Source organism: Malaclemys terrapin, chromosome 25, assembly GCF_027887155.1.
Source record: "Malaclemys terrapin pileata isolate rMalTer1 chromosome 25, rMalTer1.hap1, whole genome shotgun sequence".
NCBI classification, from domain to species: Eukaryota; Metazoa; Chordata; order Testudines; family Emydidae; genus Malaclemys; species Malaclemys terrapin.
In genome coordinates, this window is record NC_071529.1 from 11,492,967 (window position 1) to 11,519,645 (window position 26,679).

The 26,679-nt window shown below is 58.5% G+C and overlaps 2 protein-coding genes across 2 annotated transcripts; one reads left to right on the forward strand and one right to left on the reverse strand.

Annotated features, from left to right (window-relative positions):
• Positions 1-773: 773 nt before the first annotated feature.
• Positions 774-12,791, reverse strand: CDK5RAP3 (CDK5 regulatory subunit associated protein 3). Its single transcript, XM_054014605.1, has 14 exons — positions 12,713-12,791; positions 10,709-10,754; positions 9,860-9,991; positions 9,251-9,351; positions 8,593-8,641; positions 7,851-8,029; positions 6,386-6,522; positions 5,366-5,510; positions 4,435-4,563; positions 3,945-4,029; positions 3,080-3,168; positions 1,983-2,188; positions 1,585-1,756; positions 774-1,067 (listed from the first exon to the last, which is right to left on the reverse strand). Exons 1-14 carry the CDS (start codon positions 12,716-12,718, stop codon positions 1,002-1,004), a joined length of 1,542 nt encoding a protein of 513 aa, XP_053870580.1. The 5' UTR covers positions 12,719-12,791; the 3' UTR covers positions 774-1,001.
• A 7,455-nt stretch (positions 12,792-20,246) lies between these two features.
• PRR15L (proline rich 15 like) lies at positions 20,247-26,107 on the forward strand. The gene is made up of 2 exons (XM_054014615.1): positions 20,247-20,486; positions 25,165-26,107. Exon 2 carries the CDS (start codon positions 25,193-25,195, stop codon positions 25,502-25,504), a length of 312 nt encoding a protein of 103 aa, XP_053870590.1. The 5' UTR covers positions 20,247-20,486; positions 25,165-25,192; the 3' UTR covers positions 25,505-26,107.
• The last annotated feature ends 572 nt before the right edge of the window (positions 26,108-26,679 follow it).

Here is a 26,679-nt window from a genome sequence, read left to right on the forward strand (position 1 = left end):
TCTCTCCCCCTTCTCCCGCGGATAGCGTGTGTCCGCCGGAGTCCGCGGGGTCGGTGATTAATAGGGGCCATCACTCACTGTCCGGGCCGGCTGAAAGGCAGCGGGGAGGGGGCGGCCCTCCCCACGACTGAGATAACAAGCAGCAGGAATAATGAGCGGTGTCACTCCACTTTTCATTTTGATGGAAAGTCATTACGGGAGTCAACGCCGGCGACAAAGAGCCATGAATCAACTGCTCTGCTATGAAATTAAAATTGAATCGCCGCCCCCCCCCCCCAACCCTCACCCCAAAAGCTGCCCGGGAGCAGGAAGGGGGGCAGGGCCCAGCCTGGAGCACGGTGTTGAGGGGTCCCTTGGGAGCAGAGGTAGTTCCCAGCGTGCTGGTGGGGGGCATTTCACAGCACTGCCAGCCTCTGCACTGGCCAGCCTCGGAGCTGTCTTGATAACAGGCAGCCAGGTAAACCATTGGCAGTGGCTTGATGGAAGGGCGCCGGGCCGGGGGAAAGCAGGGCTCCTGCTGGCAGCCCCGCTGCTCACCTGACCCTGGCTCAGATCCCGGGGCGCTGGGCCAATCCCTGTGGTGGGGACGGAACACAAGCCTCTAGGGCCCCACCCAGTGACAATCTTCCTGTGGGGCAGGGATCAGGGTCCCTATGAGGCAGGGGGAGGAATCAGTGTTCTGGTCAGACACACAGGGGAGGGGAGGGGAGGGGCCAGCGTCCCAGTGAGAGACACTGCAGGCCGGGTCAGAGGAATAGGGGCGTGAATTCACATGAGGAGCAGGGTGGGGATGGAGCAGCTCCCCCACACTTTATTGAGCAATTTCCAGGGGCTCCAGGCAGCCGGGAGGGAAGGGCAAGAGTTGGCAGCCTGCCCCCCCGTACACATCTGCTCCTTACAACGTGAGCAAGTCCTGGTTAGCAGAGCCCCAGGGAAGCCTCCTCTGTCCTGCCCCTCTGGGGGACCCCGGCTCCGTAGGGGGCTGCGTCGCCGTGGAGGGGTCACAGGGAGGTGCCCATCAGATTCACAGGGCGCCCGCTATACCGTTTGGAAATGTCCGTTTCAATCTGAAAGACAGGGCACAGGCTCAGGCCCGCGGTGAGGTTACTGGGGGAGAGGGCAGCCCCCCCCCAAGGATGACTTGGGGGGGGGGGAGGGAGGGATAGCTCAGTGGTTGTGAGTTCAATCCTTGAGGGGGCCATTTAGGGAACGGGGGTAAAAATCTGTCTGGGGATTGGGCCAGCTTTGAGCAGGGGGTTGGACTAGATACCTCCCGAGGTCTCTTCTAACCCTGAGATTCTATGATTCTATGACAGGGGGAGCAGGGACTCCACGGAGGGGGCGGAAACGTTCAAGACAACGAAGCCTGAGTTACGCAGGCCGGGGGCTGTCGTGCATGAAATCAAAATCAGGGGCCTGCGGCTACATGGGAAAGAAAGGGGGGCACCATGCGGGCAGCCTCTGATTCGGGGGGCCCCGCATCACAGGGAGGGGGATGCCGTGGGGGTGAGATCTGACTCGGGGCCCTGCATCACAGGGGTGAGATCTGACCAGGGGCACCGTGGACCCTTCCCCATTTCTTACTAGTTTCTGCAGCTCCTTGGTTTTCTGTGCCAGCAGGTCGAGTTTGGGCTCGAGGGCCCCCTGCTCCTCCAGCGCCTCCTGCCTCTTCTGCGCCGTGAGCTCCTTCTTCAGCACCAGCAGCTCCGCCTGCTTCAGCTTTTGACGCAGGAGCTCGCTCACCCGGTCCACGTACCTGCCCCACGAGACCCAGGTGCGCCATCAACACCCACCCAGACCACCGTCCCCCCCGCCCCCAGGGGCTGCCTCTGCAAAGGCCCAGAGCTAGCTCCGTCAATCCACTCTGTCACCCCGATCCTAGGGTCTCCTCCCTCGAGGACAAACCTCCCCAGCCCCACAGGAAGGAAGGGGGTCCCCCCTACACACCAGGCTGGGAGAGAGGAGGGGGCCCCCCCACGCACCTTGGGGAGGCCAGGATCAGGAACAGGTGCTGCATCCGCAGGTTGGTCAGCCGGCCAATCAGCTCCCGTACAGCCGACACCATGGCGCCCACCTTGTGCGTGGTCTGGCCCTGCAGGATGGGCGGGGCCAGCTGGAACTGGCTCACTGACACCACGTCGGCCTCTTCGCTCATTTCCACGATGCGCTGGGACAGGAAGGTCTCCAGCTGGGGAGGGAAGGGGAGGCACAGGGTGGGGAGCAGGCGTGGACACCCCACCGTTCGTGGAGCATGGCCCTTTAAAACCCCTTCTGCCCCTTGGAGAACACGGCGCTCCTGCAACCCAGGCGGGAGGGAAAGGGCCCCTTCCCTCCCGCGAGCTGGCTCAGCGCTCCCTAGAGAGGCAGAAATCCTTTGGACGCAGGTGCCACGCAAAGCTCCCAGGAAAGAGGGGCCCTTCACTCCCTGCTGGGTTTCTCTGGCCCCCAGCCAGGGACCAAGCTTTGGGGTGTCAGCTCCACTACTGTCATGAACCCCCGGAACTCCAACGTCAGGCTTTTGAGCTGTGCTGGGCGGCTGCAGGCCGTCCTCACCAAGGGGAGCCCATGTGCGGCAGTGCCCATGCTCAAAGGGAAGGGGGTAGTGCCCTACCCCCCTTGGGGGACGCACAGGCTGGCAGCCCTCCTGCTTCAGCTGCACTGGCATGAAGTCCACGAGGTGCCAGAGAGCACCACGGTGCCGGCTGCCTAGATTCCAGTCCGGATCAGGGGTATGAACGTGCCCTTCAAAGCTCCAGATGTTCACTCAAGTACCCAGCCAGCCGGAATAGCCTCTCGCTGTTTGTGAATCGGGGACTAGCGGTTAGAGCGGGTGGAGGCGGGGGGGCCAAATGATCAGGAGTTTGGATTGCTGGGCTCTGTTCCCAGCTCTGGGGGTCCAACCGTCAGAACAAGGAGGTCTGGAACGCAGGACTCCTGGGTTCTATTCCAGGCTTCGCACTGAGGCAGCATGTCTTAGGCTGTGCCGTGACTCAGTTTCCCCAGGTGTATAAGGGGGATAAGCAACATACCCCATTCCCCCTTAATTCCTTAGTGTGTGCTAAGCCCTGTCCCGGGATACCTCCATCAGCTCGTCGATGAACTGGTTCCGGGTCTCCGGGCTCTCCAGGAGGGTCAAAGCATCAGGCCCTCGGGCGACTCCATCTGGGACTGAACAGGAGAAGCACACGGGGTAGGGGGTGCTGGGAAGAGGAGCAGGGGGAGACCTCACTGAGCAGCCGCGGAGGGTCTGAGCGGGCTCCCCGCCGGGCACCAGATCGCCTCGAGTCACTGCCCCTCACCATAGAGCTCCACACGCTTTCCTGGGGCAGCCGCCCAGCAAGACCGGCCTGGTGCGCAGAGCGCTGGGCCCAGCCGCCCTGGCAAAGTCCCCAGGGGAGCAGCCGGCCTCCTTCCAGACCTGGCATCCCTCTGCATTCAAAGCCAATGCGAACCCCCTGCCTGAGGTAGGAAGTGCCATCCCCCGGCGCCCTCTAGTGGCTGCCTGATGTTCATTCAGGTGCTAACTCCACTCAGGTGCCAGGTGTGCCCAGCTGGCCGTGCCAGGGGCCTGGCTCCCTTCCCCCACCCCAGGAAGAGCTCTGCTGGCTCAACTCATTTGGGAACCTCAGCTCCCACCGCCCTGTCCCTTCCGAGCAAAATTCCCCCCACCAAGCCTTGCCAGCCACATCCCCCCCCAGCTCCGCCAGGGAGTCAGCCCGCACCCCAGTGTGACAGTGTCTCTGAGGCCACTATCGGCTCAGGTTAGAGACTGGGAAGGAGAAGGCCACAGACAGGCACTGGAGGGTGGCAGAGGTTACGATCCCGGCTGCACGGTTCCCAAGGACATTTCCCGCCCTGTCTCCATACCAGCCACCCACTGTGCTCAACTGCCCGACACTGCCAGCCGCCCTGGGCTGGGGAGAGGCAGAGGAGAAGGACCTTACCCTGGATGCCAGCCTCCAGCACTGTGATCTGCACCGGGTCACCGCCACTCCCGTCTCCCCAGTCTATCCCGTCAGTGCCGGCTCCCTGCAGTGAGTCAAAGGCAGCCTCCCATAAGAACAGGCGCTCTGCCCCATAGCGCCGCCCCCAGGGTGGGAGCCCTGAGCAGCCCTCGCCTTGAGAGAGAAGCAGCCAAGAGCTAGCACTTTACATAGGCCCATTCCTGTTTTACAGATGGGGAAACTGAGGCATGGGGTGGGAACTCACTCAGCAGGGCCAGTGGCAGCGTGGGGAATGGAACCCAGGTCTGAGCCCCAGTCCAGTGCTCTAGCCACTAGGCCACATTGCCTCCACAGTCTACGCCTTCCCCCAGGGTCCCAGCCAGACCGGATCCAGCCTGTACTGCACAGCATGGCTGTGACCCCACAGGGTGAGTAGCTGCCTGGCCGGCGGATGCCCAGCAGGGGGAAGAGGGGTACAGCACACACCCACCTGTGGGTCAGGTTCCAGTGAGATCCCCCAGTCCACCTCCTCGGCCTGGGCTCCGTCTTCCCCGGAGATGCTGTAATCAACCCCCACGGGGGCAGGTGTGGACTCCACCCCTAAGTCCCCCCAGTCGATCTGCAATGAGAAGAGCAAGACGCCCCCCGAGAGAGGAGCTCTAACCGGCACCACAGGCTGGGAGAGCCTGGAGCTGTCAACCCTTGTGCTCTCTCTAGCTGGCAGCTCCATGGGCCATGGAGACACCTCTCCTCTCCCCTTCGCACAAGCCAGGGGTGACCCTCAGAAGCTCGATTCAGGTGCTCTACGGGAGGCCGCAAATCACACCAGAAGTCCCGGAGGAGCGGCCGGTTCTCGTGGTACCTCGGCATGACCAGGCGGCGCTGGAAAGCGCAGGGAGGAGGGTGATCCTGTATGTTTACACTGCACTGAAGGACCCCAAGCGTTAGGGATTCCTTCTCCTAGCAAAGAAATGCAGCTACCTCTGGGGCAGAACCAGCGCCCAGCACAGTCTATAGCATGGAGGGGAGGGAACATTCTGGCCAAGGACCCAGGAGCAAGTCCCAGGACCTGAGAGCCCCATGCAGAGCAGAGGGGACCTGGTTTTCTCAGGTCTCTGCCTGCCAGTGAACTCCTGGGACTCAACTTCTCTCCCTGGGGAAGATGCAGGGTTGAGTCGGCCTTGCTGGGAACTGAACCTTGGAATCCGGGTGTTTCAGACGTGATGTTCCCAGCCCCACCAGCCAATGAGAATAAGCCAATCAGGAAAGACTGGGTTGAGTTTGGGTCAATTCATTGTGCCTGCCCCACTGCCTCTGTCCCATGCAAGGCCCACGGGGCATTTAGACTCGGGCCCATCTGCTTAGCAACCCCCCTTGGGCCATATTCTCTTCCATTCGATGGCGGCCCGGCCGGCACCTACCGCCTCCTCGTCCTGCTGCTCGGGCACCTCCTCCGTCCGTGGGCGCTCCACCATGGTGGGCTCCACCCCCCTCCTCCACTCGTAGACGGTCGAGTTCCCGCGCTCCTGCACGTGTCGCAGCATGGGCACCACCTGCTCCGTGGCGCTGGAACACACGACAGGGCCAGGGCAGCGTCAGGGCAGCCGGGCACTGGGAGCCCTTCTGCCTCCCCCCGGCTCTGCTCCTGCCAGCTGCACGGATGCACACAGTGCCACGGGGGTACGGGGGAGCAGGCTGTGGAGTCTGCATCAGCTGTGACCGGGGAATCTCCCTGACGGCGGCTGCCAGGAGCAGCAGCAAGGATCCAGCTCGACTCTCCGGCACGGAGATAACGACCCCTTCTCCCAGCAATGGCACCGGCTGGACGTGGGCGGCTCAGAGAGGGGGAACATAGAGCCCAGGGATGGCACTTTACCGCCACCTTTCTCCTTATCTGGATTTAAACCAGGCTTATTACGGTCTCGGACTCTCCCAGCCCAGGAGGGATGGGGGAACTCGGAGAGTCGCCGAGGAGGCAGCAAACCAGGCAGCGCGCTCCTGCTGAGAACGTCAGGGACTCAGCCCGGCACTGCCGGGGGTATTTAAAGATGTGCCCAAACAGCCAGGAAAAGCCCAGGGCTTCCACAATCAGCTAATTCCACGGGCAGATCTCAGCTGGGAAACTGAGCAGCAAAGGTGGGTGTGAAACCAGGGCAGGGGTTAGATCTCCAGAAACCACTTATCCGAAGGACGGGGGAGGGAGGAAAAAGACACCCTGGAGCAGAAGGAAGCCCCAGAATCCTCTTCCCTCTCAGGGGCTCTGCACATTTGGCCTGCCTGCCCCCTACCATGCCCGGATCTGGGGCTACCCAGCCCAGCACCGTTAACACCTCCATGCTGTCCCGGATTCGAGTACCGAAGCAGAGGATCAACTCCTGCTCGAACTGGGGGAGAGAGAGACCAGTCCCTGCGGGGCGTTCCCCAGGCAGGTGTCTGGTTACCTCTCACACACGAACTGCACACAGGCCTGGTACGAATCGATGGCTTCCGAGAGCACCCGGGCCCCGGCCCCGATCTCCGTCAGCAGCGCCGGCAGGTCCTTCACCAAGGCCAGCAGCTCCCGGCGCACGTTATCGCCCTGCACAGCGAGATCGAGCAGGGGCGCGTTAGAGCAGGGACCCAGGTACTCAGGCCATCAGCCTCCCCCCAGCCAAACCACGGGGCTCGCTTGGGCTGCCAGGCTGGGGGGATGGAGCATCTGATCCCAGCAAAGAGCAATGGGTGGAGGAAAGAGCCCTAGCGAATGCTGGAACGCAAGCTGGCTTAAGGGCAGGAGACCACCAATGGAGCCAGAGGGAGCTGGGGTGTGGTTGCCGGGGGACAGCCCCCGGCGCAGACGCTCAGCTCCTGGAGCGCAGAACAGGCAGGAGCGAGTGGACGAGAGGTAGGGGAACCGGAGCCCAGTGGATCTGCAGGGGTGAGCAGTGGCAGCGCGGGCAGTTCCACGGGCACAAACCGGCACTAGCAGCCTGGGGGCAAGAAGCCAGCTCAGGACTTGCAGGAAAGAGAGGCACTTTCCAATGCAGGTGTCCTCCTAGCCACAGCCGGCCCTCGTCTGCTCAGACAGCCTCCCAGGGGTGTGGGGAAGGCATGCCCAGGGTCCTGGTGAGGCCCCGAGGTTTGGAAATGGGGAGGTTCCTGGGCCGAGCCATTGGTGACGGGCAGGTGAAGTAGAGCCGGGGGGCAGGGCTGTTCAGGGCACTGGTAGGAATGGCTGTGCAGTGCTGAGAGCGTCCCAATACCGCAGGGGTGGGACACAGCAGAGGGCACTGAAGGCCCAGCGAGCCAAGAGATGGGGAGAGGTGGCGGGAGCTAGGACCCTCTTGGAAAGGAGAGGCCCAGCCCCTCCCAGGCACAGGCGGGCACGCGGCGGGTGCTGTGTGAGGCTAAGGCAGCGTCCATGCTCTCTGAGCAGGCCCAGCCCGTCCTGGGCACAGGGGAGCACACGGCGGGGGCTGGAGCACATGACTTATGAGGAGAGGCTGAGGGAACTGGGATTGTTTAGTCTGCAGAAGAGAAGAATGAGGGGGATTTGATAGCTGCTTTCAACTACCTGAAAGGGGGTTCCAAAGAGGATGGATCTAGACTGTTCTCAGTGGTACCAGATGACAGAACAAGGAACAATGGTCTCAAGTTGCAGTGGGGGAAGTTTCGGTTGGATATTAGGAAACACTTTTTCACTAGGAGGGTGGTGAAGCATTGGAATGGGTTCCCCAGGGAGGTGGTGGAATCGCCTTCCTTAGCGGTTTTTAAGGTCAGGCTTGACAAAGCCCTGGCTGGGATGATTTAGTTGGGGATTGGTCCTGCTTTGAGCAGGGGGTTGGACTAGATGACCTCCTGAGGTCCCTTCCAGCCCTGAGATTCTCTGAGCAGACCTGGCCCTCCCAGGCCCAGCGAGGGACTCACGGTGATGCCGTACTGCTTGCAGGAGCTGTAGAAGCGCTCCCGCATCTCGGCGGCCCCCAGCTGGCACTCCTCCTCCTTGCGGCTGTACTCCTGCTGCAACTGCTGGCACTTGCTGATCTGTTTCTTCAGGGACGGGATCTCGTAGCTGACGTTGCGCACGAGAAGGCTGGCGAGTTCCACTGCGAGGGAGGGGGTGAAGGGACAGACAGGAGAGGAGACATTTGGGGCACGGACCTTTCCCTACCCGGAAAGCCAGGCCAAGCGCAGGAGGATACCCTCTCCGAGCGCTGACCCATTCGCCCCAGCCCCACCACTCACTTTAAGGACGTGTAATTCCAGTACTGAGCAATGGGCCAGGACAGCAAAAGCTTCTATGTCAGAATGGGCACAGTGCTCACGCCACCACTGCCAGGTCTCCCCCGCGCACACACATGCTGCCAATGTGTCTTAGTTCTGACACGGCTGAGACGGTCAGTGCCGCCGGTGCAGAATGGCTTCTGTGCCCCCCTCGGCTCTGGGTGAATGACTCGTTTATACAGGCTGCAAAAGGCTAAGGGAAGTGGGGCTGGGACGGGACGCAGGGACCTGGCTCAGCGTGTGAGAGCTGGGAGTACAGGTGAGCTCATGCCATGCAGACGCCGTCCCCAGCAAGTCACACCCGAGCTCTGGCCGGAAGAAAGCAGGCGGCTGCCCGCGGCCGAACGCCTACGCGTCCCAATGCGGTGAGGTGAGGCTGCCTTACCTAGGTAGGTGTTTTCCTTTTCATACAGGGACAGGATCTCCTGCCAGTCCTGGAACGGAGAGCAGAAAAAGGGAGAGGCTGAGAAGATGCCCAATGAAGCCAGAGAAGCACAAAGCGTCGGCCCGTGCAGCGTGACAGCCAAAGAACAAGCAGGGGCAGGGGACACGGCCACACTTGGCAGCAAAGTGGGAGTTCGGTGCTTGGAAATGGTGCAGTCACCAGGGACCCTCTAACATGGGGCACTGAACTGATGGCATCCACCCATGCGGCTGGCTTAGCGGACACAGCACCAGACTGAGACTTCAGAGACCTGGGTTCTATTCCTGGCTCTGCTGAGTGACCTGGGGCAAATCACTTCCCCGTTCTGTGCCTCGGTTTCCCCAGCTGTACAATGGAGCTGATGATAGCGATGGAAAGCACTAGATAAGAGATAGGGATTATTATTATCACTCGTTTCACACAGGGGCCACCGTACAGGCCCCAGAGAGCAACAGCTTCTAATTGCTGTAGACTCAGGCTGGATTCGAACCGGCATCCTAGAGACGCTGGCTCCATTCATCCCGCTAACAGCCCAGCCTGACTTGCTTGAAAGTGGAACCAACTTGGCAAATTCTTGGACAAGTCCGACCGCCCGGGCCTGCCTCCACGGGCTGCTCACCTTCATCCGCTGGGAAGAGTAGCGACCAAAGATGTTTTTAGTGGAGGCCTCGGTCCCTTTAAGAATGTCCACAATCCTCAGGCAGTGAAAATAGTGAATATCTGGAATGAGACAGAGAGCTGGGACGGCAGACGGGATGCGATACCCAGTCACCCGGGGCTGATGGGGGGGGAAGGACGAGGTTCCCAGGTTTGCCGTTCAAAGCTCCAGCCCTTCACATTATACATTGGCGCAGCAACAGGGCAAGGGGGCACGTGTCACTGGGCTTCGGTCTCCTTTCTAAACAGGAATGTTTGAAATACCCACAGTCCTTGGGGCTGGATTCCTCTGGCACCTGCAATGGGCCTAGTGCTTGCGAGAGATGACTGGGGGGCAAGGAGGGGGACACACAAGCCCCTCAGCCCTGGGATGGACACGCTCACGACCCTCGATCGCAGCAGCGAACTGCCAGTGGGGCCACAGGATGCCAAGCGACTGACCAGGCCCCATGCGCGTAAACGGCCTTCATGGCAAATCCCCTGCATTAATGGGACCCGCCACCCCCACTTCAGACGCTGGCACCCAAGCCTGCATCACGGAGATCCTCCTCTTCTCCCCAGCCCCACTCACAGGATCCCGAGAGCAGCTGCTTGATCTCCTCGCTCTCTGGCATGTCCTGAATGGCCGCGTTGATCTTCTCGCGGATAGTCAGCACGTGGCTCTGCCATTTCAGGTTGCAGTGTCTCCTGTCCACCAGCCAATCTGCAGCAGGGACACACGGAGGTTAAACACCTCGGTGTCCACCAGCAGGAGCGAGGGGCAGCCGGGAGACGGCAGAGGGAGGGCACTGCTGGGGGGGGGTTCCAATCATTGGCTCAGGGATGGGAGTCCCTCACCTCTACGCAGCTGCTGTAAACGCGGTCAAAATGGGTAGCGACGAGACGCCATCGTTACCCTCTGGCAGCTGTCCAGTAGCCCCTCTGAGCTGGAGGGTCTCCGGGGGGGCTGCACCACAAGCTTCCCCCCACACACACACTCCTTGCTGGCTGTCTCAGCAGAGAGAGACGAAGAATGAACTAACTTCTCTCTTACTTCTCCGAGCAGGGAGGAGGCGTGTCAGTGTGCTAGGGGATCCACACCCAGCCCGTTCGGGGGATCAAGGGAGGACTCCAATCGCAAGCCAGCGCCCCACCCATACGCTGACCCCACTAATCTATACGAGGCTTGCGCTGACAGGGGCAACTCTGCTCCGCTTCCTCCGGGGTTTCATCCCAACGGGAGAAATGACGACAAACTCTCCTCATTCCCGAGTCCTGCTGAAATCGGAAGGATGTGAGCTTCACAGTGGAAGGAAACTCGTGCGCACGCTGATGGCCCATTCTCTGGCCCACCTAACCCCTCACCTCCTCCAGCATGTGCCCCCTCCCACAATGTCCTCCCTCTCCAGCTGGAAGGTGGGGACAGGAGCTAATATCCTACCTAGCAGCTTGCTTGTCTGGATGTCAATCGGCAAATTCTGATAGTCCTGGTGAAGAGAGACAGACATTGCCATAAATAGGGAGAATCTGTGGGATGAACAAAGCCTGATAATACAGGTAACAAAGCCAGTGCGTGGCCTGTAATCCTCCCCATCCGCCACACCTTCCCACCCACACCCCTAGCATCTGCCATCTCCCAAGCCCATGCAGCCCATCTCTGACACTCCCCTGCTACCCTAGCTCCTAGCAAACGATGCTCCCCAGCCCTTGGGTTCCATGCCCTAACAGAAGGCAAAGGTCTAGTCTCTTGCGGTGCTGATCCAAACTCGGATGCTCTACTTTCCTGGACAGACAGAGGACATCCGGGGACAACGGGTTAGGTTATGCTCAGCCAGGGTATGACAAAAGCATTGTCACGACCGCACCGAACGTTCGCAACTGTTTTTGTTCGGAGACCAAAAGTCAGTGGGAGGATAAGTGAAGAGATTTCCACCGGAACTCTGAAAACAGTCAACTAATACAGCGAGTGCAGGAGATGGAACTCGGACAGTGGTCGGGCCTAGACGGGGGAACTCCCCGCCACAAGAGATCTGAAGGACTTGGAGTCTCACGGGGCTTAGAACTAAATGCAAAGATTTAACTCTCCTACAACAGCTCTACACCCGTGCACACAGAGTCAGTGTAACCGGCTTGATTAACAGAATTAGGTGTGTTTAGGTTTGACTCTTCCAGGAGGAAACCAGAGAGATTATTTCCCAATTGTTTCTTTGAAGGACTTGGGCCTAAGTGCCTCCTAGGTATCTAGGCATCTAACTCCCTTAGGTGCTGAAATATCCCGGGGGGATCTGGGCCTCAGATACAAGGGGGATGAGGGCCATGTGAGCACCTAGGCATACAGATCAGAGCAGCGGTTCTCAACCTTTCCCACCGTGGGGCCCTTCACTCCTCCATCAATCTCTTCCACAGTGGAAGCCGCTGAGACTCCCCTCCAATTTATCATGGGAAGGGGAGCAGGGGAGCAGCTCCCTGGCACCTGTTCACAACCCCCAACTTGAGAACTCAGGCCTCAGAGAAATGTATATGGTGCAAATCCAAGACAACCAGCAGCCCCTGGGGGGGGGATTCCTCAGGGGGGCAGGGAGGACCTTCTCCAGGGGGGTGGGGTGCTAGTGCCTAGTGGGGGGAGGACAGTCTCCAGGGTGGGGGGCTGCCCTGGTGGGGGGAGGACAACACTCTCTGGGGGAGCTGCTCTGGTAGGAGGAGAGGACACTCTTGGGGGGGGGGCTGCTCTGGCGGGGGAGGGAGGACACTCTGGGGGGGGTTGCTCTCAGGGGGGTCTGCTCTGGCAGGGGGGGGCTGCTCTGGTGGGGAGGGGAAGGACTCTCTCGGGGGGGGGGGTCAATCTGGCCAGGGAGGGGGGCTGCTCTGGCGGGGGGGAGAACACTCTGGGGGGGGGGTTGCTCTCGGGGGGGGGGGGGGCTGCCCTGGTGGGGGAGGGAGAACACTCTGGGGGGGGGTTGCTCTCGGGGGGGGGGGCTGCCCTGGTGGGGGAGGGAGAACACTCTGGGGGGGGGGTTGTTCTCGGGGGGGGCTGCTCTGGCGGGGGAGGGAGGACACTCTCGGGGGGGGCTGCTCTGATGGGGGAGGGAGGACACTCTGGGGGGGGTTGCTCTCAGGGGGGTCTGCTCTGGCAGGGGGGGGCTGCTCTGGTGGGGAGGGGAAGGACTCTCTCGGGGGGGGGGGTCAATCTGGCCAGGGAGGGGGGCTGCCCTGGTGGGGGAGGGAGAACACTCTGGGGGGGGGGTTGCTCTCGGGGGGGGGGCTGCCCTGGTGGGGGAGGGAGAACACTCTGGGGGGGGGGTTGTTCTCGGGGGGGGGCTGCTCTGGCGGGGGAGGGAGGACACTCTCGGGGGGGGCTGCTCTGATGGGGGAGGGAGGACACTCTCGGGGGGGGGCTGCTCCGGTGGGGGGGGTATCACTCTCCGGGGGCGGGGCCGGCTCCCACCTGCATGCCCCTCCGCCCAGCTCTCTCCGGCCTCCCGCGCAGCCGCTCGCCTCCGCTCGTACCTGTCCCAGTCGAAATTTGGAAACTCCGCCCCCTCCGCCCCCCAACCCAGCCAATCACCGGGCAGCACCCCAGGACGGCGGAGCCAATCAGGGCGTACGCACGCACGGGCTTACCGCGCCCAATGAAAAGGAAGCAAAGTGCAACGTGCCGGCGTTCCGATTGGCTGGAGCGAGGGCGGCACATTGACCAATTAGAAGGTGGCTGGGAGGGGGACAGTGGCGACAACTGCCCGGCAGGTGGCCCCAGCGAGCTGTAATCGCAGGCCTGAACGGGAGGGGGAAATGTGCTCTACTACGCACGCGCAGTCAGGGTTAGGTGACCACCCCCATGTGCAGTGTGTGCTTGAACCCAGCCCCCAGCTGGCCCTGGCTCCCTGGGACCTCAGCTCCCTGCAGCGGGGGCAGGGCAGGGCGCCCCCCAGCAATAGGTTGGGGGCTGCTGTGTTAAGTTAGCTGGAACACATGGGCCAAAGGTGTTAACATAGATTCATAGATTCATAGATTCTAGGACTGGAAGGGACCTCGAGAGGTCATCGAGTCCAGTCCCCTGCCCGCATGGCAGGACCAACTACTGTCTAGACCATCCCGGATAGACATTTATCTAACCTACTCTTAAATATCTCCAGAGATGGAGATTCCACAACCTCCCTAGGCATCACCCACTCACTGTCCAACAGCGTTAACAAGGTCCGGGGTAGAGACCTGAACCTGCCTAGTACCAGGGCAAAGACAGCCCTGAAAACCCTCTTAGCCTTTCATTAAAGAGGCGGAAAAGACGGGAAAACAGCGAAAGCCTCTGCCACGTAAAGGACCGAGTAAGGCTTCCGTTCTAGCACGTCCCTGGAGCTGCAGAGAAGCTTTAGAGGAATAGCCCCCTTGTCTGACAGTGTCAAAGACATACGCAGGGTCAGTCCCACGCTATTAGTGCGATGAGGTGGGCGAGGGAATATCTTTTATTGGATCAACTTCTGTTGGTGAGAGAGACAAGCTTCCTGAAGAAGAGCTCGGAAATCTGTCTTACCATCAGACATTGGTCCAATAAAAGATATTACCTCACCCACCCACTCAAAGACGGTAATTACTGTCCTTTTGCGGAAAAGAGAAGACCTTAACATGGGCTGGAGCTGCTGTCGTTGTTGTTACAGTCCGATCCCATTCCATCCCAGGTGGCATTTTGGATTTAGCTGGAGCAGGTAGAGGTGTGATGTTATCTAGGTCCCTCTCTCTGACCTGGTCTGGTCCGTACATCTCTTAAGATTAGGGGGATGAAGACGCAGGGGCCCAGGAAACAGTGTGGGCGGCAACCATGCTGGTGAAACTTGCTCCAGTAGCCTCCATCTGTTCTTCTGTCTCTCCCCTCCCAAAGTCTTTTTCTTTAAGGACCAAAAAAGGGAGTGATGGGTGGACTAGCCCACCCCTTATTTTGTCCACCAATTAGGTCCAATATCTGACACATCCATTTTGGTTCATTAATTTCTGGTTCCACTTCTAGCTTCGCCAAGCATGATTTCAACATAGTCCTTGAATCATATCAATGTGGCCTTTTTTTGTTTGCACTAATGTAGTCTGTCTGGTCCTCTTGCATCTGTTCATTACACTCATTATTGAACAGCAGCTTGACCTACTTTCCATCAACAATTGTTACGATAGGCGATGGTAACATCTTATGAACTTTCATGGACTTTTTCCATTTGATCTCATGATTAGGGTAAATCTGTAGTCCCACTGATCACAAAATCAAATTTTCCTGCAGAACCCCCACCCCTGTCTTCTGACCAGCACTTTTGTGGGTGTCCTCAATAAACAGGGAGCCAGGCACCGCCTCGATTTTGTTTTGCTTCTGCTAGCCTCCCCCAAGAGTTGGTCACATTGTGTAACCTTGGCACACATGATATAATAGTTGGCACAGGGCAGGTTGCCAGCTGCTTGTCCTGTTGCAGGGCCTGAAAAATATTGCTTTTGACCTTTTTCCTCCTTCCAGTCCCGTACATGCAAATAAATACACTGGGTTAACATGGGGAAAGATTGTTTCCTTGTGTGTATTTTATTTTGTAAGGCTGCCTTTAAAGCCACCTTAAATCCCAGACACCCCAGGTTGCTTTCTGGGAGGAATCCTGAGTATTGAAACTGCTGGGGATGAGTTTGTGGCCAACGTGAACACAATGTGAAGCCATGTTTTGTGCCCAGTGTGGAGCGAGGTCACTAGGGACTGGATTTATATAGATGCTGGTTTTCTTAAAGAGCTTCTACTGGCCACTGAGTAACGACCTTCATGGTGGCAGGTGGAGGGAAAAGGTGTCTCTGTACGATGTCTCTGTACGAAGCATGTAGGGAACAAGGCAGGATGTGGGGTGAAGGTTCAGAGGGTTTGGATCTGCCAGTGAAGTTCTAACCCTGGAACTGGGAGCAACTGACTAGCTCTGGGATTGGTGACAGGATAAAGAGCCTTTCACCTTTATGTTGGTGATTTAAAGTTATCTGATCTATGTGAAATGAGTTTGATGGGCCTCTGCCCAGAGGTCCCTCTGCACCTATTACACGTGACACTGATTGGCCCTTATGTTGGCAGTCTCAGCAAGGAGGCAATGGCGTGAATCAAGAAAGGTGTGCTGGACACATGGGCAGCATGTGAGCCGCCGGCTGGGGGAGGCTAGCCTCCAGCTCCGCCCCTTCCACACTGCCCCCCCGCCCCCCGGTCAGAGCCCAGAGGTCCTCCCAGCGCAGCTGCTGGCCCCCGCCCCAGGCAAGTGCCCCCAGCCCCAGAGTGAATCCACGTCCCCCAGCCCCAGAGCACTGGGACTGGGAGGGCAGGTGAGACCCAAGCAAGGGCCACGGAAACTAGTGGAGCTGCACCGAGCAGGAAGCAAAGGGGGGGTGGCTTGGGGATGGAGTGTGGGCGGGACCACACCTGGCTGTTTGGGGAGGCACCGCCTCCACCAGCCTATGATACCCACCGTCCACGGCTGGGCCCACTGAACCATTCTACGCTTGCCACACGCAAATTCCTCGTGGAGTGGGGTGGGGTGGGCAGGTTTCCCCCAGAACAACAGATCTTGACGTTATCACCCCTTACAGATGAATGGGGCAGTTCACAGCTCTCAGAGCTGCTGCACCAGGCTCTCTGCAGACTCAGGCAGACGCCGTTTGCTTCCCATTTTCAAGCTTTCCCTTGCAGCCGGGAGCGGTTGAGACCGACTTCCTTTTTAAAATGAAAGTTGCGCTTCTGATGTAGTCACCTGACTAAGGAAACCGCAACCCTTCGGCACCGACCTAGAGTGCCTAATGTCTTCCTCCGAGCCTGGCCAGATCCCAGGCAGAATTCACTAACGGTTGTGAAGCGCGATAAGATCCTCAGAGGGAAGGGAATTGTTAATAGTCATTATTTAGTATTGAATTAATATTCATTCATTTGCATGAAAACAGGATCTCGGGAAACCAGAGGCAACCACTCCAGCTGGGAAAGAAGCAGAAGAACCATTCCAGAGTTTACTAAGCCAGTGACTTTAATACAGAAAAACACGGGGCCGAGGGCTCAGAACCCCCCGAGCTGGAATCGGAACCATGGAAAGGCTCCCCAAAATGTCAGCCGGGGTAGCACTGCGGTGTCTGAATGACAGAGGCTTTGTGCTTTTGGCCAATGGCTCGGGAGGAACGTGCCATCTGTCATCCCCGCGGGTTTCCTGACAGCAGCTCTAGACCGGCTAGCACAGCCGCGGCTCCAGCCCACGTCGCTGCTTGCTGAGTGGCTCTATTGAATTTGATTTTAGCAATAATGAGGGTTCAGCCGTCAAACAAGGCAGCTGCGGGAGATTGCACGTGGGAGACTGAACAGGCAAACAAATCGCCCTGCGCGCTGGGCTAGGCCTGCACATGGGCACAAGGAGAGCACCCCCACACTCTGAGCTATGCATACCAGGTACACCCAGGCGTACCCTCCCTCACCTACGCACACACACACAAATAACCCCTGGCTCCTAGATAACGCTTGCATCCATCAAGCAGTTGTTTCCACCGAGTCTCTTTGTCGCCTGGGGCTGGGGCTGACCCCTTGGTCACTGCCACGCATCATGCCGAAGTGACGTTGATTGCCCCGCTGCGATTGGATCTGTCTCGGTGATGAATGGCGCCAGGCAGCCCCCTCCTTCGATCTGCCCAGCACCATGTGTTCAGCCCCCAGGTGGCTGAGGTCTTTCACCTGTCAGAGAGAGAGGCGTGACAGTGCTGGGACAGCTGGATACCGGCAGCACTGAGAGGGCTTTCGGGAAGGGCAGCTAGGGACAGAGGCTCCTCTGAAGGGCCCCGCGGGACACAGGCATTTTCCACCAGAGCCTGCTCCCTGGAGATGGGGTTGAAACCGGGCAGTCCTCCAAGAGGTGGTAGAGGGCACCCTGAAGACTCCCACTCGTGGGGGAGACCCCACAGACTCTGACTGCGGTGTCTCCCACTGGAGAAGAGACCCCCATAGAGAGGGGGGAGATCCGATGGACTCCCACCCCCTCCACAGTTCCCCGCAAGATGCCCACGGCCAGAGCCACATTGGCACCACCTGGGGACAGGGATGACCGTAGGTTCCACCATCTCACCAACGCCTCTGTCAAGCAAAGTCCGGCTTCCAGCCCCAGCTCCGGAGGGGGATGGGGAACGCACAAGAGGCACATAGGGTTGCCTGCATCCACCCCCTAGTCATGGAGCTTGGCAAGGAGCTCGGAGCCGCCTCGAAGCTGGCAACAGAGCCGTGAAAAGTTCCCCTCGGGGCGAAAGTAAACCACAGCCCGGAGCTGGGTTTTCCCAGGCAGTCCAGCCACTGGCATGGAGTCAATGGGCTTTCTGTAGTTTCCCGAACACACTCTGCTCTTTCTTCCTGTTTGCGTTGTTTGTTCAGCCCCTCCTGCCCCCCCCCCCCCCCCCCGCAGTATCACCCTCCTCTGCGCCCCCAGGCATCAGGAACAGCATCTATTGCCTCCGGGTAAATTCCACTTGCTTCCTGGAAACACAAAAGATCCCAGCAAAGATTTACCTGGAACAGATCAGCCTCACCACAAACCAGGGAGTCCCGGCAAACCCACCCTCCGTGACTTCAGCCACGCCGAAGAGGAGTGTGGTCTGGTTGAGCAACCCGAAGGCCACACCCGCCCCTACTCTGATCAGACTGGCTCCACCATCTTGGTTCCTTTGTGTATTCCCTGGATGTGAACGTTTCCTGGCTTGCTCTGTTTCCAGCCCCATTTGTTCCAGAGACCCAGTGGTAGGACTCTGTCCATTTGCGCACCCCTGCCCCATTGGGGAAGGGTTAGAAGGCAGCACCCAGAGAAGCCTTCAAAGGTCATCAGAGGATCAGTATAACCCTAGGGGAGCTTGGCCTTTCATCCTGTGCATAACTTGGGAAACAGCGCCATCTAGTAGCTAGAGCGGGCACTCAGGCCTGCTGGATTCCCGTCACGGTTCTGCCACTGATTGGCTGTGTGATCTCAGGCTGTCCAGGTCCCCTCTCCATGCCTCAGTTTCCCTTTCTGCAAAATAGGGAGAATGGTAAGTCCCTGTCTCCTGGGGAATAGCGAGGCCTAATTCATTCATGGCTTTAAGCTCCTCATATGGGTAGCACTAGAGACAGGCAAAGCACTATCGTCCCCAGGCCTTCTCAGTGCATGCAAAGCTAGGCACAAACTCCTTCTAGCTAGAGTATCAGGGGCTGAAGGTTGTGCCAAGCGCTATGGGAAAGGCCATTTTCCTTGGATTTACACGCAGGTCTCAGATTTAGTCCACAGAGGTGAAATGACTGGCCAAGTCACCTCAGCAAGTCAGGGGCAGAGAACCCCGGAGTCCTGACTCCCCCTTTGCCGCTCTAACCACTGCCCTGCCCTGCCTCTCGTATGCATCATAACCTGAGCTGTAGCCTCCAGGAGCTGTAGAGTGAGCAAATAGAATGGCTGACCTATAAAATGGCCCAACAGAAACGCTATTTTATGCAACACACAGTTAACCTACTGAACCGGCTGCCGCAGGATAGATGGCTGGGTAGATAGGCTGGGATGTTAATGAGTCAAACGGTGGAGCGTGCTTCAAAAGAGCATCGGACGTTCAGACGGATAAGGATCATGTCTGCAGGGAAACCAGCTAGGATAAAAATAACTAGAGCCACTGCCCTTCAATTACAGGTGATTGCCAGACGGGGGTCAGGAAGACGCTTCTCTCCCTGGGATAGCGGAGCACAGCCGGGGCTGCACCGTCAGAGCACTGGCCAGCAGAGATCAGCTTGGAGAGACCACTGATCAGCACTACAGCAGCAGTTCTTATGTCACCGGCTTGGGAGTCAGGTCTGGGATTCCTTCCTGGTTCCGCCACCGACTCATTGTGTGGGCTTGGGCGAATCGCTTCCCTCTCTGTGCCTCGGTTTTCCCATCTGTAAAATGGGGCTACGGGATCTTGGCCCACCTTTGGGGAGTGCTTTGAGATCTACGGCTGGATATTGCAAAGCATTAGTATTGTTAAAATTATAGCTAGTGCCAAGCAGCTAAGAACGAATGAGAGCTCGGCTCTGTGGTCTGAAATCCTGCCAGGCGGGGCTGCTTCTCTGGGAAGTAAACTAGCCAGGCCTCAGGCCCGCCAGAGCTGATCCGAGCGCTGGTTCAATCCACCTGTGGGGGAGGAAGCGGTGATATTCGTGGCAGCTTTGGACCCACTTTCATGCCTTCCCTGGAGCTGCCCGGCAGGATCGTTTGTACAAAAAGCAGAAGCCGAGCTTTGGGCGAAGGGGAGAGTTTAAAGAGCACGTTCTGCCCTCAGCTATAGCCAGGCAACCCCACTGCAGACCAGGGACGTATGGGGCCCTTCAGATAGATACAATTTCTGCTTGCAGGAGCGTCCCGTGTTAGCCTAGTCCTAACCCACAACGCAGCACATTGCAACGGGGCCCTGCTGCCTCTGGGGCCGTGACAGTAGGATTTTTAGGGTTCCATTACTCTGATGTTGTCCCCGCAGAGACAGACCCATGGCAGCAGAGCAAGGGGGGAAACAGGAGCGCGATGAGGCTGGTGCGGGCGGGTGCCGAGACCGGGGGCAGGCTGCAGAGGAAAGCAAAGATGGAGGAAGGACCGAGGCCAAGAGGCGCAGAAAGAGGAACCGGTCTGGCAACCAGTTTAGCCAGAGTCTAGTTTCGACTAATCCTTCAGAAGGAAAGAATAGCGAAAATACAATATCCTGCTAGGCAAATGGCACCAGCCGCTTTAACCCTTGGCTGCCCAAGCACCAGGGTGTCAGGCCACCTCGAGACCCTCCCCATGGGAGCCCTACTCTGGAGAAGCCCCTGCCCCTTCCTCTCCCCATGCCCCAGGTGAGCGCAACCTGAGCTGCCTGTAGGACGCCAGTGGCACCAGCCGTCCAGATCGGGTTTCCCCTGTCATGAATATTCAGAGCTCCCCTAGCCCAACCTCTGCTACTGTTTACTTAGGCAGGAGTGGCTGGATCTCAGGTTAACCTTGACACAGAGCGAAAGGGAGCAACAGGTAGAACAGCAGCACCCCTGCACCTGCCTCCGCATGCACCTGAGATGTGACAGCCGCTGCCCCCACCCTCTCCTGGCACAGCTCAGCCTGCCGGCCCCTCAGTTGGCAATAGCGCCCCGGAGCTATCCCGGCCCTCGGTCCCGTCTCTCCTGCCACTGAGTGCTCCCCGGGGGAGCAGAACGCACCCAGCAAGGGACTGAATCGAAGCAGGTATGTCGGCCTGGGTGTTTTCGGGGATGGGGGGGGGCAGGAGAGGGAAACCTGAGCCCAGACCCATGAATGTTTCATGGATCAGTCCTGCCGAGGACAGGCCAACCTGGTGCCGAGCGCCGTCAGCTCTGGGGAAGTTGAGGGGTGCTCAGCCCCTGACAGGGTCAGGTCTGAAGCCGGCTTCAGGAGGTGGGTAGCTTGGCCGCTCTTTGTAACCGGCCAGGTTTGACCGTGATCCAGGGGCGATCTGGGCGGCTTGGGGGGTCGGGAATGGGAGTTGGAGCCTTTCCCCTCAAGTGGGGCCCGTTACCCCAAGCCCAGGCTGGCAGTGACCGAAATGGGGGAATGGGGGGGGCGTGTATAAGGGGCATTTGTTTGGATCTCATGGTGCCATCTCAGCAGAGAGGTCCAGGAGTCAATGGGCCAGGGAGACTCAACTCCTCTTAGCCATGGAGATGTAGGCGCATGCCGAGGGGGCGTTTTGGGGAGATGGTTACCTTGCCTTTCCCCTGGCTAGCCCGGATCGGTGGCTATCAAGGGCCATCAACCCAGCACCTTTCACGGGACGCTTTTTTGGTCAAGCTTCAGCCTTCCCAGGTGGAACAGACAGCTGGTGCCTCCCAACCCACTAGCCCAATTCATCCCTGACTAGACCTGCTGAAGCATCTCTGGGGTCTCTCCGGGACAGAACGAATGGCGGCAGCGCCAATGGAGGGGGGATACAGCGTTTGTTCCATGCAAAATGGGCTTTTAGCTTAACCCTTGGCAGCCAAACGAATGCTAAGGGGCGGTGGGAGGTTGGTGTAGAGTTGCTGGCCATTTGCAGCTCCTGAAGGGTTATACCAGCCCCCCCGCCTTCGCCAGGGCTGCCCCCGTCACATGCAAACACCGGCTACAGATGGCAAGGGGCTCCCCCACGCCCAGTGGGTCACTGACATATGAAAGCAACTGGATGCCCCATGGCAGCTCCCTCCATGGGGATCTCCTGCGTGGGGCAGGGCTGTGTGGGTTTTGGGGTGGCCAGTGGGAATTTAGGAGTGTTGCTTAGTGGGTAGGTAACAGCAGGAGAGGGGTCTCATTTCACAGGGCCCCAGGAAGCGCTGTATGGAGAAGAGTCTCTCATGCCATCTGCAGAGGAAACGGGCCACTCAGGGCACAGAGAGAGTGAATACGGGGGGAGGGGTAATCGGGGGGATCCAGAGGGCAGAGATCTCAGACACTGGCAACCTTCCCCACCAGGCATGAGGGACTGACCCCCCACACATACCCCTGCCTGGGCTCTGCTATTCTGCCCGAGCTATAAATGTTTAACTTGATGAAATATTTGATGGACTTGGCCCAAGGTTACTGCTACTTCTCACGGGATGTGCCCTCGCCACCCCCCACCCCAGAAGCCTGACTGTGCTGAAATCACCCCCCTCCCCGCCACCAGCTGATGTAACACCGACCTCCCAGCTTGCAGGAACTCCACCCCTTGGTCACAGGGCTGGCGAGGGGAAATGCACCCCTGCAGGCTAACAGCACCCGTGGGGGCTCGGGCCTGTCTCAGGCAGGCAAGAGGACAGCTGAGCCGGGAAGCCCAGAGAATTCCTAGCCAACCAGGCTGGCCACATCCTCTGGCAACCTCACCGTGCCCTCTCCCCTCCCTCAGTACAGGAGGTCCCTGCACGTGACTGTGGGTTCCATTTCCCCAGAGAGACCCACTGGATTTCAGGGCCAGGGTGACGTTGACTGGGCTTTGGCGACCGGGCTCATTTCTTACATGGGAATTTTCCTTGCACGTTTATGCTGCTTGTGCGTGCAGGCGTGTGTGTGTGTGTGTACGTGTCCTTCTGGGACTGTGCCGGCCGCTGTTTGCACGTACCCAGGGATCTCTGTGAATGCGCGGGTCTGTTTGCAGGTGGATGTACAGCCATGCGACGGATGCATGCACTGGATTCTCAGCAGGTGCATGTATGTCCGCACAGGAGTGTCTGTGCAGACAGGTGCCAGACGGGTGCTCAGACAGACAATCAAACGGCACTGTGGGTGGTAAGGGCTCAGCACCGGGCTGAGAGGGGGCATAACAGCTCTGTAGGGGGTGTTCTCGAGGCAGCATCTCACCAAGATGGCAACAGAGCACCCTCCCTTGCTCTCCGGCTTGGAGCGGAGGGTGTGAACGGGTGCAAGCTGCAAAGGAGCGATCGGGCTCTGTGCTGGGAAAGGGACCGTGCTACGGTGGGGGAGCGTCCTTGAACCTATCCCGGGGTTCCGACCTCATCCTGACGCAGGGGACCCCAGTCTGACATTTATCCTCCGCGCCCCCCCCCACCTCGCCCTTCTCCCGGCCCTCCGCTCCCAAACGGTGACGTAGCCCCACCGGCTGTCCGAAGTTCACTCCGGAATCGGAGAGGGGCCCCCGCAGAGCCAGGTGCCTGAAGGGCAAAACACCCTGTCCGTCATTCACACTGCTTCCAACACTAGGATGAACCCTTTGGGGACTAGGCCCAAGTTTCTATAGTTTACATAAAGACAAATCCAGGTGAGCTGTGCCAACGCCAACCGAACGGCTGTGGCTCTCCAGTGGGGTGACTCTGACCCACAGCCCCTACAACCAAACTGCCTCTACTGGCGGGGGCTGTTCTGCAGGGCAGTGGCGAACGGACTCAGTGATCAAACAGGCCTTTTCCACAGCTAATGACCCCAGTGCCGTACCCCTTCCTTGGCAGTCAGCCTGCTACGGACTGATCGGGGAGACCGGTACTCCACGGAGCGGGCCAGTTTTTCTTAACCTCCCCTGGCTGCACAAATGGACAGACCGACCCAGGGGAGGCCACCCAGCTGTGCCCATGTGAGGTTTTTCCAACTCACTCCAGTATATTGCTGAGCGTCTTCAAGAGCTCTGCTGGCGCTCTAGGTCAGGCAGTGCTGATGTGCCTGTGTACGGGACACCCCATGAGGGACTGACCTCCCCCCCACCTCCTTCCCCCTCCCAGCTGCCACGCTGGTTATAGAGTGATTGAATGTTTCTGTACAAACAGCTGGAGGGAGCGATCAAAGGGTGAGATACGCCTTCAGCAAACACCCAGATGGGATCATGCCGGAGGCTGTTGCCGTCCAGGAAAGAGGCAGGGTGGAAACCAAGGACTTGAAACTTAGAGCAGGAGCGCTGACTGGACTTGACTGCGGCGTCAGGAGCGCTGGATTCTATCTCTGGCGCTACCCTTGGGGCAAGTCACTTTGCCGTGACTCAGTTTCCCCATCTGTAAAATGGGGATGAACAGGAAACGGTTCAGCTTTACTCTGGCCAAATTTCCAAAGGCACAGAGTGAGTTTTACCTCGGGGCTTCAGGATTAGGTCTTGCATACGGCCAAAATGCCTCCGGGCCCCAGAGATGGCCCCGTTCAATAGAGCCAAGTATCAGAGGGGTAGCCGTGTCGGTATCCACAAAACCAACGAGGAGTCCAGCTCTGCAGAAGTGGGTTTTTTACCCACGAAAGCGGATGCCCAAATAAATCTGTTCGTCTTTAAGGTGCCACCGGACTCCTCGTTCCAGTTCAGCAGAATGAGTCAACTGGATTTTCTGATTACTGGGAGCACGCTTAGGCAGGGTAAGACAGGATAAGAGCTGGGCCGTGGTCCCACAGCATTTTCTGTCAGATTAAGACGGGGAGTAGCAAAGAATTACCATGGGGAGAGAGGGGGAGAAAAGTAGCAAGGAGAACATAGACTGATGTGGGCAAAGATAAATGGGTTGGAGTTGGCTCTTTGACGCACTAGTGGCTATAGGCCCCGGGCAAGATCAGGGCTCCATTGTGCCAGGCACTGTGCAAACACATCGCAAGAGAGTCCCCGCTCAGATATTTAAGTAGACCAGACAAGCACCAGAGAGGAACAAGAGCCACAGACAGGGATAGTGACATGGCCCAACGTCCCACCGTAGATCAGCAGCTCAGCCGGGAGTAGGAACCCTCCCCAGGCCTCCCGCCTCCAAAGCCAGCGCCCTAGCATCTTGCAAATGAATAGCGCCCACTGCGGGCGCCGCAGGCTCGCTGCGCCAGGCTGCGTCGTCACGTTGCAGTGAGTCGAGGCTGCAAACACGGCACCACAAAGCGATAGCTGCGGGGGCCACCGCTCCTTTGACCTGGGTCTCAGCAGAGGCCTTGCTGAGACTTGACTGAGTTTTGAGCCGTGAGTTTCCCCCACAGCAACCGCTGCAGCAGCTTCTTCAGAAACAACCGCACGGGGGATGCCTGCTCCTCCTCTCTTGTTGGCAGCGTTGGTCCTTGGGGCGGGGGGGGGGGAACGGAATGGCCCTCTCCCTGGGGGGCAATGGGCTCTGAAGGGAATCCCAACCAGCAGGGGGATGGTCACGCTGACCCACGCCCATGAAAGGGGACGGGAAAAGTGGAGACAAATCAGATGGCGCAGAATGGGGATGGACAATGGAATGTATTGGCTTGTGTGGGAAAGCAATGCTGCCCTCTAATGATCAGCCCACAGGGTAGAAAAGGGACCTGTCCTTACTCTGCCATCTGAAGGAGCTCTCCCTTAGCACAGTTGTGGTTTTGGAGTTGAAGATCCAGGGTTCTCATCTCCGTTCCAAGGGAGGGCATGGTATAAAATTGATCCGATTGTCCAGGCAAACAGCAAACCCTAAGTAAAGGGTCTGCTAACCTATCTGCCTTCTCTCTAGAGACACGTTCCTCTGCCACCAGAAACCACCATGGCAGAGACCAACAGCTGGTGGAAGCTCACCTTCCTGCGGAAGAAGAAATCCACCCCCAAAGTCCTGTACGAGAGCCCAGACATCTATGCCAACGAGAACCACCAGGAGGCCACACGGACAGAGGCAGGGAGCAACGGTGGCGCCGAGAGTGAATTCAACGCCCGGCTGGAGAAGATTGTGGATAAGAACACAAAAGGCAAACACGTCAAGGTCTCCAACTCCGGGCGCTTCAAGGAGAAGAAGAAAGTACGAGCCACGCTGGCTGAAAACCCCAACCTCTTCGCCGATGGCGAGCGGGAGGAGAAGTGAGGCAGGGGAAAGCAGGCATTGGGGGGAAAGCGCTGCAGGGTGGGACCAACGCCCTGAGGCCCTCGCGCATGGACCCGTCACGACTCAGAGTCAGCCTAGATGTCAATTCTGTTCTCTCCGCAAATGAAGTAACGAGGGGGCAGGGGCCACCCCGCTGTAGATTTCAAAGCCTTTCGGTCCTGACGTGCACTCGCGAAGGAGAAAGGACTCGATACTTTTTATTTAATACAAATCATCATATTTAAAATAAATGCCACTGGGGGATTGTCAGGAGCTGGAGGTGTCCAGATCTTGCTCTGAAGCCTTGGAGGTGGGGAGGAGTCAAACCCAGAGCAGCTCAGAGGCCTCTTGCAAACACCCTCAGCGGTGCCCAAGGGCCCGTGGCTAGAGCCAGCGGTCGATGCAGGGGGCCATGGGATGGGAGGAGCCGATTCATTCTCATCCACCCTGTTGTTCTACCACTGCACCTAGAAGATGGCTGAGAAGGGCTAGGAACTTCATCTGGCTCGGCCCTGGGGGATTTCCCAGCAACTAGCCTCCGCTCTGTCCGCACCCACCAACACAGGAAAGGCAAACATAAGATTGGCTGGGAGACAGAGTTGCACCTTTATAATATGATTAGTCCCTGGCCTGGGAAAGAGAAATACTTGGCCACAGGCAGTCACCAGCTGAACTACACCACTCAAGGCAGAATTAGGAATCGAACCCGTGATCTTCATGTCCTGGATAGCAGCACTCAACCAGTTGAGCTAAAGGAGAACCACCCTTAGCTGTAGCAATAGCCTCTCTTGGCCTCTGGCTACTAAAGAACAACACTTGAGTAGATCTGATCTTCCAGCCGGGGGTGGGCACTGGGGTAAGAGAACGAAAGATTCCACTGATAGGAAAAACTGCTGCCAATCGGGTGGGGGGTCTGGGGGCTTTGGAACGGGGTTACGGCCCTGAGCGCTTATTTTCTTTGACCACTTTCTCTCACTGCTGGGCACTGGCTGATGTAGAAACCAGCTGGAGTCTGCCAGAGTGACTCTCTAAGAGGAGAAGCCAGACAATCTAGTGATTAGCACGGGAGCACCGGGAATGAGAAAACCTGGACTATGCCTCGGTTTCCTGCTAGGAGCAGTAAGGGGCCATCTTTTGAGTCAGCTTTCTGACCATAATCTCCCTTTTAAGTTTCC

Coding starts and splice junctions, on each gene's coding strand:
- CDK5RAP3 (XM_054014605.1), bottom strand. Junction 5,511..6,385: donor GTGCAGTTCGTGTGTGAGAG/GTAACCAGACAC, acceptor CGTGTGTTCCAG/CGCCACGGAGCAGGTGGTGC. Junction 1,757..1,982: donor CTGATCCTGGCCTCCCCAAG/GTGCGTGGGGGG, acceptor CTCGTGGGGCAG/GTACGTGGACCGGGTGAGCG.
- PRR15L (XM_054014615.1), top strand. CDS start 25,193: ATGGCAGAGACCAACAGCTGGTGGAAGCTCACCTTCCTGCGGAAGAAG.